Source organism: Malus sylvestris, chromosome 8 (assembly GCF_916048215.2).
Source record: "Malus sylvestris chromosome 8, drMalSylv7.2, whole genome shotgun sequence".
Classification (NCBI taxonomy): Eukaryota; Viridiplantae; Streptophyta; class Magnoliopsida; order Rosales; family Rosaceae; genus Malus; species Malus sylvestris.
In genome coordinates this window covers 19,366,656-19,379,451 of record NC_062267.1, presented here as the reverse complement: position 1 = coordinate 19,379,451, position 12,796 = coordinate 19,366,656, and the positions used below count along the sequence as shown (strand labels likewise).

The window sequence follows — 12,796 nt, the reverse complement described above, 5'->3', positions numbered from 1 at the left end:
CCACGGAAGTGGGCTGCTCGTCAGGAGCAGGATGCTCAATGCGCGGTGCATGTGAATACGAGGCTTGGGCTTGGGTCCACGTAAACTTGGATGGCACGGCTTGGATCGTGGTCTTGGTACCGTGAGCCTTAGATGGCACGGCTCGGGCCGTGGTGAAGGCTCCATGGACCTCGCCACGAGTGGCTACCGAAGTAGCCATCGCGGTGGTTCCCATGGTGGCCGTGGTGAAAGCACCATGGACCTCGCCGCGGGTGGCTACCGAGGTAGCCACCACGGTGGTTCCCATGGTAGAAGCTTGTGGTGATAATGCCGCTCCCCTTATTGTCGCATTTTGCCTCACGGATCTCCGGGCCGTGGTGAAGGCTCCATGGACCTCGCCACGAGTGGCTACCGAAGTAGCCACCGCGGTGGTTCCCATGGTGGCCGTGGTGAAGGCACCATGGACCTCGCCGCGGGTGGCTACCGAGGTAGCCACTACGGTGGTTCCCATGGTGGAAGCTCGTGATGATGATACCGCTCCCCTTATTGTCGCATTTAGCCTCACGGATCTCCGCAATCCCATTTCTTGAACATTAGAATTTTCACTTGTGGAATTTTCTAAATTTCTAGCCATTATATTTTGCTTATACGTTTTATCAAATAACCTTTGCAAGTAAAAAATTCTAATAATAAGAACGTATGAAAAATATTCAAATGGACTAGAAAATAAAGAAAAAACCTTTTTGTGCGAGAGTCTTCTACGAGTATGGATTTCAACTCTCAATGAAAGCACCAATTTGTGGATGCAAATTTTCTCCTCTTCGATCTTGGACGATTTTGCACCTACAAAACAACTAGCACCTTAGGTTAAGGCCAAGAGCCTCATGCGCCCACGATGAATGGGGGGGGCTTTGGCCGAAGAACCTCCGATGCCAAAGTTAGAATTTTAGAGAGAAATAGTGTTTAGAGTATTTGTGATTTTTTGTGAGAGAGTTGGAATGAATTTTTGGTGAGAATATGTGTTTATTTATAGAGTTAGGGTTTGCCCTATTTGAATAATAGTAGTCAGCCATAGGGTTTTTGTGGGGGTTAATTTCATGTTTAATTTGCCAATTTATTGGCTAATTAAATATGAAAATAATAAATGGGTGGTTATAAAAATGAATGATTATTTTAATAAGGAAAATGGGAAAGATGAGGATGTTATGGAATGTTTGAAATAAATGGCTAATTGAATAAGGAAAAAATGAGGTAAAAACATATATGAAATAGGTTTTGAATTGTTACCCATTTTGGGTACTCCTGACTTGGTTGTTGGATGATTCTCCACTGCTCGCGTGTAGGAGACCCGGTATGCCTCCAGGGTATTTTTGTCCTATTTTGTCCAAAAATCCACGTGTCGCCTAGTGAATATTTTTGGCTCCACAAACATGATCCATGCCAACCTAATAAAATTCACAAGGGCCCACTAACTTAGAGCACTTCCAGTGTAGGAAGGCTCACCATGGCAATTGGCAATTGAATCCCTTCCAGTAAATAGTAATTGTTTTTAATGAACAGTCATGGCAATAGGCAATAAAATATTAGTATTTTTTATTTTATAAAATAATAAAAAATAATTTAAATTTAAATTTCGAATAAGATTTTTAACCGATCTTGTCACGCCACGTGTCATTATCTGAAAATACAATTTTTGTGAATAGTTTTCGATAAGATTTTTAACTAATTCCATCGCGCGACATGTCCTTACCTATTTAGAATCGTTGAAAATATTGAAATGTGGTGTAAGGTGGGAGAAAATGGTAAGGTGTTTATAAAAATAAAAAAAATTTAAAAAAAACTATAGTTTTTTTTTATTTTTCAAATTTTTAATTAGTTTTAAAAAAAATATTAACTTAATTAATCTAGACCGTCTGATTACAAAAAATTCGAAATCCAACAATCCAGAATGAGACACATGGCCCACCCAAACATTTCAGATTTTTTTTCTTTTTCTATAAAAAATTTAAAGCCGAAAAATTGGATCATTGATTTGGAAATCAAACGGTCCAAATTAAAAGTGACCAAGTGGGGCTAACACACAAGCCTTGTGTTCCTTTCAAATGCAAATATAAGGATAGTATAATAGCACAAGTAAGGGTCTTGAACCACAAGAGTTGATTAGACCTTTACAAATTACTAGCTTTATGTGAACCCTAACTAAACAATGAACCTAACAAATTGAGTTTGGATTTTGATTTGAGAAGTAAAGTAACTTAAAATGCAAGAGAATGTGAATATGAATAATAGAATGATTCAGAAATGATGGGAATGGAACTAGGGATACTAATTTCACCATCTCAAGCCAATTCCATAAAAATTAAGTCAAAACACATTCAACTCTCCAATCTGCAACTAGGGTTCGTTTTACTCATTTATGATCATCCATTTGATCTGTGGTTGTAATCAAGTACTCATAATCTGCAACCTAGTTGTGATGTTCAACTTAGATTACCAAATAAGAATCCATTAAAAACAAGATAACTTCAAAGAACCAAAGAAATCATATCGCAGGATGTATGCATAACAGTTTCTTCATTCATTCACATGTCTACCAAGATTAAGCATGATGTGTACTATAACCTTGATCAAATAATCTGTATAATGGTGATCAAACTTTAAGATAAACAAACAATTGAACTATAAAATCAGTGAATGAAACAAGAAAACAGATTGATGAATCAAATACTTTAACTTAATAACATAGAATAGTTTTGCAAGGCTACATCGAAATCCCCAACTATGAACTTAATTACACAACATGTTTACAAAACATATAAATATCAAGAACAACATGAGTGAAATTAAATTCATAGAAGAAACCCCTTTGAAGCAATTCTGATGTTGAACTTCTCCAAGAACAGCGCGTCTGCGTGGTTTCCTCGGTGGCAGAAGATGGCGAAGGAAAATAGGGTTTTGTTTCTAAAAGAAAGGCCAAAGAAAGAGAAGAGAGAGAGCTCTGGGCGACCCCAAGGGGGGCTTGTATAAAAGTGATATGAAACCCTAGTATTTATATGCTAAATAGGGCTACAAGATATTCCAAAGTGATCTCAACAACTTAGCCTTTATTTTGCACGTTTTTGCCTTATTTGGCACCTCCAAATCAGGCTAGATATCCCAATTCCTTTCCCATTTTGTTCCTGGTCTTCTAACAAGCCAGATTCATCTTGGATTCTTTATTTGGGCTTCAAAACATACCACTAAACTTCTTTCCACGTTTGAATAAGGGTTAGCTCCAAAAATGGCACGTTTTCACTTCTTTTGCCATCAAATTGATCCTAAAGTACATGTAACTGCACACTAACACAAAATAAGATAAAATGCAACCAATTTAACTCAAAAACATCACAAAGAGGTTAGAAATGGATGGTATAATCCATGAAATATATGAGTTATCAACCCCATCGTCTGAAAATCTACTCGAGAAACACCCCCACACACGCACCTGACGTAAAAAAAATTTATAATGTGGCTGATGTCAGCCCTGTATCACTCTCCCTCAAGCACTTGGGCCTTAGACTCCCACGGGCTCCCCCTTAGCACAACCACCCAAATGGGCTGGAGCTAGTTTGGGAGGGGATTGCGTTCCAAATGTTCCTGTCCACCAGGCTAAAGAGCACGCTGGAAGTGCCCTTATAGTTTTTGGTTTGGGCCACCCTTGAAAACCATATTCCCACAAAACTTAAAAATATTCTCCAACAAAAATAGTCGTCCGGCTAAGGGCTGCCTAACCGAGCAGATTCCCAAGTCCAGATTCCGAATTTCCGACTCTTCACTTTCCTTTTGGTTGCCATTGAGGCATTTTGTAATGCAGAATAAATTCACCTGGCCATCCCATGAGATGCGCCTCGGCCCTTCCACATTCCTCAACTTTTCCAAGCATTTCTGTGCAGATTTTAACTTTATCAGGACCGGAAGACCATCCTCCGCTCCTTGCCCATCTTTCTCAGCCGCCATGTCCGCCGTTCCCACTCAAAACGATGTCGTTTCAGGTCAAACCGAGTCGACCCAGAAGACCCAGCAGCCTTTACAGGTATTGCCCACTTGTCATTGCTCCTATTTCATGGAGATTTGTTTTAGTTTGTGGTTTGAATCGAATTGGAATTTTGGGCCATGAGCGGTAGGTCTCGGTTTGAGGCTTGGGAGCAGCCTCTTTATAAATAGGGGTAAGGCTAGCCGACATTCACCTCTCTCAGACCCTGCGTAAAACGGGAGCCTTGCGCACTCGAACGACCTTTTTTTTTTGTTACTTGCTAACTTAAAAATGGTAAAAAAACTTCATTTTTGTTATTTGGATTTTGGGGCTCTTTGATTTTCTTATGATCCGCAGCAGGATTAATTATTCAGGTAAGGTTAGAATCTTTGTTTACAATTTACTTTTAACTTGTAGAATGATTGTGAAGCTTTAGCCGATGTACTGCAAATTGTAAAAAATTGACTGCAATCCATCATGTTACGCAACTTAAATCCTGCTGAAGCAAGAACATAATGTAATTAACAATTTAATTAGATAATGCACTTGTATAATTAAATATAGGTTTATCATTGGATAATGGGGTTATTAGATGTCTAAATTTAGTGCCACAAAGTCCAAAGATTCATATTTTAACATCAAGTGAAGGAGTTGCCTGTTCTGCCAACTATAAGGTCAAATACAACAACAACAACAACAACAAAACTTTACCCCACTGAGTGGGGTTGGCTGTATGAATTCTAGACGCCACTGTGCTCGGCTTTGCACCAAGTATTCCGTTAGTTCAAAGTACTCCATATCTTTTCTTAAAGTCTCTTTCCCAAGTCTTCGTAGGTCTTCCTCTACTCCTTTTGCCCTGAACGTCTATCTCACAATTGAATTTGTAACCGGAACATCTGTAGATCTTCATTTCACATGTCAAAACCACCATAACTTATTTTCTCTCCTCTTATCTTCAATTGTGGCCACTCCTACTTTACCTCTCATTCATTCTTAATCATGTCCTTTCTCTGGTGCGCACGTATCCAATGAAGCATTCTCATCTCCGCTATGCTCATTTTCTACATGTGTTGATGCTTGCACGCGCAACATTCCGTGCCACAAAGTATTGCCGGCCTTAATCTTGTTCTTTCTCATTTTTTTGCAACTGTAAGGTCAAATATGTATTGAGTAAGAAAACCAAGTGAAAACAGTGGTGGTAATAGTAAAACAAAACAATAAGTTATGATGAAAATTACAAAATGACTACTAGTGACCCCTAATTACAGTTATGGGGCAGTTAATTCTGGATTTCCCAGCTATATTCTAATACAGCTGCTCTGATATTAAAGGTTGAAGTTTTTTGCCTCCTAATTTGTTAATTTGTAACTTCGTATTTTTATCTTCTTTTGTTTCTTCTTATTGGTATCCCTTCTTCGTTTTCAATTCCAGCCTTCTGTACCTCGGTTTCATGTATAAAGACTTAAACCTTGCATCATACAACTTATTCAGTCCTACTTTTTCTATCTCTATATCACTGCATGCTTGCTTCCAAAAGCTTTAGGCATGCTTCTTGTGCCAAATTATTTGACTTGGGGGTCATAGACGACAATGTCATGGGATAGTGATATCTAATTGAGATGAAATATAGGCGGTGGTCATGACTTATAACATGTGAATTTTTTATGTGGTTTGTGCATAAGATACCGTCTATGATTGAGCTATATGTGTAAAAGCTTATTCCCTGAATTGATCTGCAGTTGCAGAGTTGAAATCTTCCTCATGTATGTGCATTTTTTTTTGTGTCAGGTGGCAAAGCGCTTGGAAAAGTTCAAGACGACAATCTTTACGCAAATGAGTAATCTTGCAATTAAACATGGAGCAATAAACCTTGGGCAAGGCTTCCCCAACTTTGATGGTCCAGAGTTTGTAAAGGAAGCAGCAATTCAGGCTGTTATAGATGGGAAGAATCAATATGCTCGCGGATATGGGGTTCCAGACCTTAACAATGCCATTGCTGAGCGATTCAAGAAGGATACTGGATTTGTTGTGGATCCTGAGAAAGAAATAACTGTCACCTCTGGGTGCACAGAGGCAATTGCGGCAACTATGCTGGGGTTGATAAATCCTGGTGACGAGGTTATCCTCTTTGCTCCTTTCTATGATTCATATGAAGCTACTCTATCCATGGCTGGTGCTAAAGTAAAAGGTATCACATTACGCCCTCCGGATTTTGCTGTTCCCATTGATGAGCTCAGGTCCACAATCTCAAAGAATACTCGTGCAATTCTTCTAAATAGTCCACATAACCCTACTGGAAAAATGTTCACTCGAGAGGAACTCGATGTGATTGCATCACTCTGCATCGAAAATGATGTGTTGGTATTCAGTGATGAAGTTTATGATAAGTTGGCTTTTGAAATGGATCACATTTCACCGGCCTCTCTTCCTGGAATGTATGAGCGTACAGTAACCATGAATTCGTTGGGGAAAACATTCTCATTGACTGGGTGGAAGATCGGTTGGGCTATAGCTCCACCACACCTGACATGGGGAGTTCGGCAGGCACACTCTTATCTCACATTTGCGACCTCCACTCCAATGCAATGGGCAGCTGCAACCGCTCTCAGAGCTCCCGACTGCTACTATGTGGAGCTGAAAAGAGATTACCAGGCAAAGAAGGCGATTTTGGTAGAGGGATTGAAATCTGTCGGCTTCAAAGTGTATCCATCAAGTGGTACCTACTTTGTGGTTGTTGATCACACACCTTTTGGACTGGAAAATGATGTTGCATTTTGCGAGTATCTGATTAAGGAAGTTGGAGTGGTGGCAATCCCCACCAGCGTATTTTACTTAAACCCGGAAGATGGAAAGAATCTAGTAAGGTTTACGTTCTGCAAAGACGAAGGAACTCTTAGGGCTGCCGTTGACAGGATGAAGGAGAAGTTGAGAAGATAATTCGAATGAGCTGTTAGAATAAGTGAAACTCAAACTTGTAGCAAGTATCTGAATGCAAGGGATCTTATCCCTGTGCCCTGCAGTTTGAAGCCACGTTTTTTCAGACGTCTTATAAATAAGATTATTTAGTTGTGTGGAATTTTACTGGCTTGTGATAATATATTGCTCTGAGCAACCCTTTCATGTTTGGTTGGAAATATTTTTTCCGATTACTTTTATACAGAAACACTCTCAATTCGAGTGCATTTAGTAAGATTATTCTTTGGTATATTCCAGTGTGTATTGTTTATACACCCAAATCATCATTCTCAAAGTGCAAAGAAAATAGCAAATGAAGTTTTACCACAGTGGCGGAAAACAATTATCTTTATCCACCTTGGTACAAGTTTGATTCCTACCGATCCCCTCTCCCATAACAACTAACAGTTTAACTCATTAACACTATTGTTTGTTAAAAAAAGAAAATTGTAAAAAATCTTGTGACAAAATTTATATTTCTAATCAACTAGTACTTGAAAGCCCTGAAGAGGAGTATCGCTTTAATTACATGTTGGTTACTTTTATTTTATTTTTGTGAGACATGTTCTTCGTACAATAGACATGTTTTCCTTTTTATTTAGAATAGTAGAAGCTTCATTCAGAACAAAGCCCGAAAGGAGTCGAGTCCCATTTCATTCAGAATCATGGTCTAAAATATCGATGATATCGGAAATATCGGTAGTCCAAAAACAAGAAAATTTCGATGGAAATATCGGGATATTATCGATATCGATAAAAATTGAATAAAAACCACGGAAATTGTAAGAAAAACTTGGAAATTTTTATGGAAACTTTGCAGGATGTTTATTTAGTCAATTATCTATTAGTTTATCACAAAAAATTGGAAGGAAATGCATTGCATGATGGATTTAACTGATTTAAGTTGATTATATAGCGAGCTAGCAAATATTGTAAGTGTAGAAAATATGTAGTAATTAATGAAAGAAGTTTAAACACACCATAATCATTTATATATAATGATTTATACAATATTTTACACTTTATACATTGCATGGTAAGATACATGAGTGACTTAGTAACATATAGAGTTCCTATGAGGTTCAAAATTTTCACTATCTTGATCATCTCTATGTGTAAAGTAAGTGTATTGTGAAGAGTAGTCAGCAACCATGGCAATGGCTTTCAAGAACTAAAACCCAAAAGTCAATAGGAAACCGAATACTACGGTATTTTTCGGGATGGTTTTGGTTTGAGATTTTTTTGGTTTGGGTTTTGGACTTTTTCAGTTTGGTTTGGGATTTTCAAGAATTTTTTCCAGCCCTACATGTAAGTGACCAAATAAAAAATAGAAAAATTAAAAACCACATGTCATTGACTAAGTAATTAATTGACACAATTTAAAATATAATACCACAAAAAATTTGGAATATGTGCAAATTTGTTTCTTGCAAAAAGAATTCAAAACAAAACCATATATATAAATATTTTAGCATATTTTCACAAAAACATAAGTGATATGGTGGTCAAGGCATTGAAGGAGTCAAATGGAAGGGATTCGAATCCCTCTATGCTCAAGATTGTGAACTTTCAGAAATTTTCAAGTATTTTTAGGTTTCATATCGCGATATATTAACGATATTTAAAGGGATAAGTCACAAAATATCGTCATCTCAAAAAAAAGATATTTTGCCGATATTATCGATATTTTGATCCTTGTTCAGAACAAAGCCCGAAAAAAGTCTAAATTCATAACAAAGCCCGAAAGGAGTCTAAGTCCCGACCCACAACAGGATTGAGTTTTTTTTAGAGAACTTTAACGAAAAGTTACCGGTATTGTTCACTGTAACGAAAAATCATATTTTTACACTAAAAATTCAATCATGATACTATTCATTTTACTCTTTATTTTGTCCTTATCGTTAAAACTCAAAGCTTTCAAGCCCTTTTTATTAGTTTTTTTTTTTTTTTTCAAGTAAAAAGTTAGTAAGAAACAATCATTAATGTCTATTGAATATGCATGTCAAACGTATCTAATGGCTAAAACACGATAAAAGATTCACGACACTTTCACAATTACTCATTAGGAATACAATACAAAGTAAAGATAATACTCTTCTTAATTGGTTTTCAAGTTGTGGTTAAAGTAAATAGAAAAGAAAATTGACAAATGTAATTTAAGAAGAGAGAGAGAGATGAGAGTTTTATGTTCGAAGTGAATGACGAATTCGATACCAAATTAGGCTACATATCGTGTGGCTTAGCCGAACTCTCCCTCTCCTAGTGTCTCCTCTAGTGTAAAAATATTCATGTACTAGAGAGAGAGAGAGAGAGAGAGAGAGAGAGAGAGAGAGAGAGAGTAGATTTGTAGTTAGATATGCCCAAATTACTGTTTGATTCCAAATTGGAGTTCAAAACATGAATATTTTTTTAGTTATGCATATTTATGTATTTAGTAATATTTATCTAGTGACTGAGGTACAACTGCAAAATCATATAATTCCCTAGTATATTCCTTAGCTCACTTACCACCCGCACAGAAAGACAGAATCCAAAAACATCTCTAACTCCTCTCGTTAAAACCCTTAAAAATTCTCACTACGCACACTCTATTCAATAATTTGAGTTTAGAAACAAACAAATTAATCTGAAAGTGAGAGAGAGAGAGAGAGAGAGAGAGAGAGAGAGAGAAATTCACAGGCCTTCGTCATGGCGCTTGAACTCCTGAGCCAGCTGGACTCGGCCAAAACAAAATTTTACCATTTTACGGCGGTGGTGATTTCAGGTATGGGCTTCTTCACAGACTCATACGACCTATTCTGCATCTCACTTGTCACCAAGCTCCTTGGCCGCATTTATTACCATGTTCCGGGGTCTTCAAAGCCAGGTAGTCTACCCCCAAATGTGGCGTGCGCGGTCAATGGAGTTGCCCTATGCGGAACCCTTGTCGGTCAGCTCTTCTTTGGGTGGCTGGGTGACAAGCTCGGCCGGAAGCGTGTTTACGGCATAACCCTAATGCTCATGGTGGGTTGTTCTATTTGTTCCGGCCTTTCTTTGGGTAGCTCCCCAACTTCTGTCATGGCCACTTTATGCTTTTTCCGATTTTGGCTAGGGTTTGGTATTGGTGGTGATTACCCACTTTCGGCCACGATCATGGCGGAGTACTCCAACAAAAAGAGCCGAGGGGCGTTTATAGCCGCTGTTTTTGCTATGCAAGGGTTTGGGATCTTGGCTGGTGGGGTGGTGGCTATTGTGGTTTCTGCTATCTTTAATTCTTTATACCATGCTGAGCCCTACTCCGTGGATCCACTTGGGTCGACTGTCCCCCAGGCAGACTATGTGTGGAGGATTATTCTCATGTTCGGAGCAGTCCCAGCCTTGTTGACTTTCTACTCCCGAATGAAGATGCCGGAGACCCCTCGTTACACTGCCCTGGTAGCCAAGGATCAAAGCAAGGCGTGCCAAGACATGACTAAAGTGTTGCACATTGAAATCAAAGAGCTGCAACAAGAAGAGCATGCCCATATTAACAAGTCCTCAAGTTTTGGTCTATTTTCCCGAGAGTTTCTTCAGCGGCACGGCAAACATTTATTGGGCACGACCACCTGTTGGTTCTTGCTGGACATTGCTTACTACAGCCAAAACCTTTTCCAGAAGGACATCTTCAGCGCCGTGGGATGGCTGCCGTCAGCAAGCTCTATGAGTGCCCTAGATGAGCTTTTCAAAATCGCTAGGGCACAAACCCTAATAGCCCTATGCGGCACAGTTCCAGGATACTGGGCCACGGTCTTCCTCATTGATTACATTGGCCGGTTTGCAATTCAGCTAATTGGGTTCTTTTTCATGACTGTTTTCATGCTTGTCTTGGCAATTCCATATGAGCACTGGTCTAGACCTCAACACAATATTGGATTTATTGTCATATATGGCCTAACATTTTTCTTTGCCAATTTTGGACCCAATGCTACAACGTTTGTTGTGCCGGTGGAGATTTTCCCAGCTAGGCTTCGGTCCACTTGTCATGGGATTTCAGCGGCTTCTGGCAAGTTGGGAGCGATTATAGGGGCTTTCGGGTTTCTGTATGCAGCTCAGAATCAAGACCCGGCTAAGGCTGATCCAGGGTACCCAGCTGGAATTGGAATGAAGAATGCTCTCTTTGTGCTTGCAGGAATCAATGTTATTGGGTTCTTCTTTACGTTTTTGGTGCCAGAGTCTAAGGGAAAATCACTAGAGGAGATGTCAAGAGAGAACGAAGATGAAGCTGAAGTGCAGACCAGCAGAGTTTAGCTTTTTTTAAGGAATTTGCGGGTGTAAGAATTTGAGTTTAGTTTTTAGGTTTACTTTTTCTTAATTTTGCTCTAGATAGTTTCCTTTTGTTAGTTCTCAATAATTTGATTGCTCAGTTGGTGTAGTACATCTGGACGATTAGAATTAATGAATGATCAGAGTCGTTTTTATCATGTGGCGAATGTCTTGAATTTTTTTATTTTTCTTATCATCAGGATCCAAATAAGTGAATATTTATTGTTTTTAAAGTTCTTTTGCATTGACTGATGAAACCAAAGCAATTTCATTCATTAATTTATGTAGAAAAGGAAATTCGGGAAGAGATAATTTTCACTATACTGATAAACGTATAAACAGATGCAAGAATCTTGCTTTGGTTATGAGATTATTGTAAACAAGCATCACAGTCCTTGCATCTAAGGACTGTATATTTGGTATATAGAAGTTTACAATAATCTCATCTCTCAATATTTATATCTCATAACCTTATCACTATTATCATCTAAGGATATGATTTTATCAGGAAGTGTGGTTGAAGACAAGGACTGTGATGCTTGCTTGCTCGTCTAACAATATTATTGCTTTTGGGAGCAGATTAAAAGAATCCAAAATTTAGACAAACTGCTCTAAAATTACATGAGATGAGATTATACACAGTATAATTACAATCTCTGGTTTAGTTATGATCAATGGTTACAATTGTTTATTAATCAATCTTTTAACCGTACGTATATTATATATGAGCAAGTGATAATCATGCTCATATAAATCACTATATGAAGTCTTCTTTATACTTTGAAAAAGATTTTGAGTGGAACTATAATACCGTCTCCATGTGCATTGATTTTATTTGTACATAACTGACTAATATGTAGCATGCGTCCATTTATCTGGTACCATACAGGAGAAGAAAAAAGTGTATTTATTCGGTCAAAATATAACAGTACTATCTTAACAAATAATGCCAGATCAACCGAAGTCTAGCTTTTTAACTACATGCAGCTGATCAATTTGACTAACTGTACACCATAGTCCTGGATTTTTTCTGACTCTCTGAGGCTTCTGAATTTTGTTGCTGCGTACAATGTATAGCTAGGTTAAGATGTAGAAAATGTTGAAAATGCTGGTGGGTAGTGAATGCCCACAGTGCCTTTGGTAAAGCCTTTCAATGCCCTCACAGATTAGTTGTCAACATTGGCATTGTTATACACACACATTTTCAATGCCCATGAAAATTGGAATATACTTTGGAAACAAAAAGGAACGTATTTTCAAAGTTGAGGGTTTGTAAATTTCAAAATGTAGTAATACGAGTTGCTCTATAAATAGAGCACTCGACTGCAATCAAAACATACAGAAAGAAAGAAAGATCAATAACATCATCTCTTCCTCCATCTTTTATTTGTTATCCTCTTGTGCTATCGTTTCAGTGTGACATTTTACACCTGTTTCGCTCCATTCACTAAAAAGTGTGATATTTTACACCTACTTCGCTCCATTCACTAAAAAGGTTATCCCTCTAACTTTTACATATTTTTAATACATTATCAGCACGAGTCTCTAAATATAACTATTCTATCATTT

General features: G+C 38.1%; 2 protein-coding genes across 2 annotated transcripts; both read left to right on the top strand.

Annotated features, from left to right (window-relative positions):
• The first annotated feature begins 3,683 nt into the window (after positions 1-3,683).
• On the top strand, positions 3,684-7,125 carry LOC126632973 (uncharacterized). Its single transcript, XM_050303517.1, has 2 exons — positions 3,684-4,051; positions 5,780-7,125. The coding sequence occupies exons 1-2, from the start codon at positions 3,827-3,829 to the stop codon at positions 6,926-6,928; spliced, it is 1,374 nt and encodes a 457-aa protein (XP_050159474.1). The 5' UTR covers positions 3,684-3,826; the 3' UTR covers positions 6,929-7,125.
• Positions 7,126-9,452: 2,327 nt separating this feature from the next.
• On the top strand, positions 9,453-11,435 carry LOC126631605 (probable inorganic phosphate transporter 1-4). The gene has a single exon (XM_050301725.1). It carries the CDS (start codon positions 9,635-9,637, stop codon positions 11,210-11,212), a length of 1,578 nt encoding a protein of 525 aa, XP_050157682.1. The 5' UTR covers positions 9,453-9,634; the 3' UTR covers positions 11,213-11,435.
• The last annotated feature ends 1,361 nt before the right edge of the window (positions 11,436-12,796 follow it).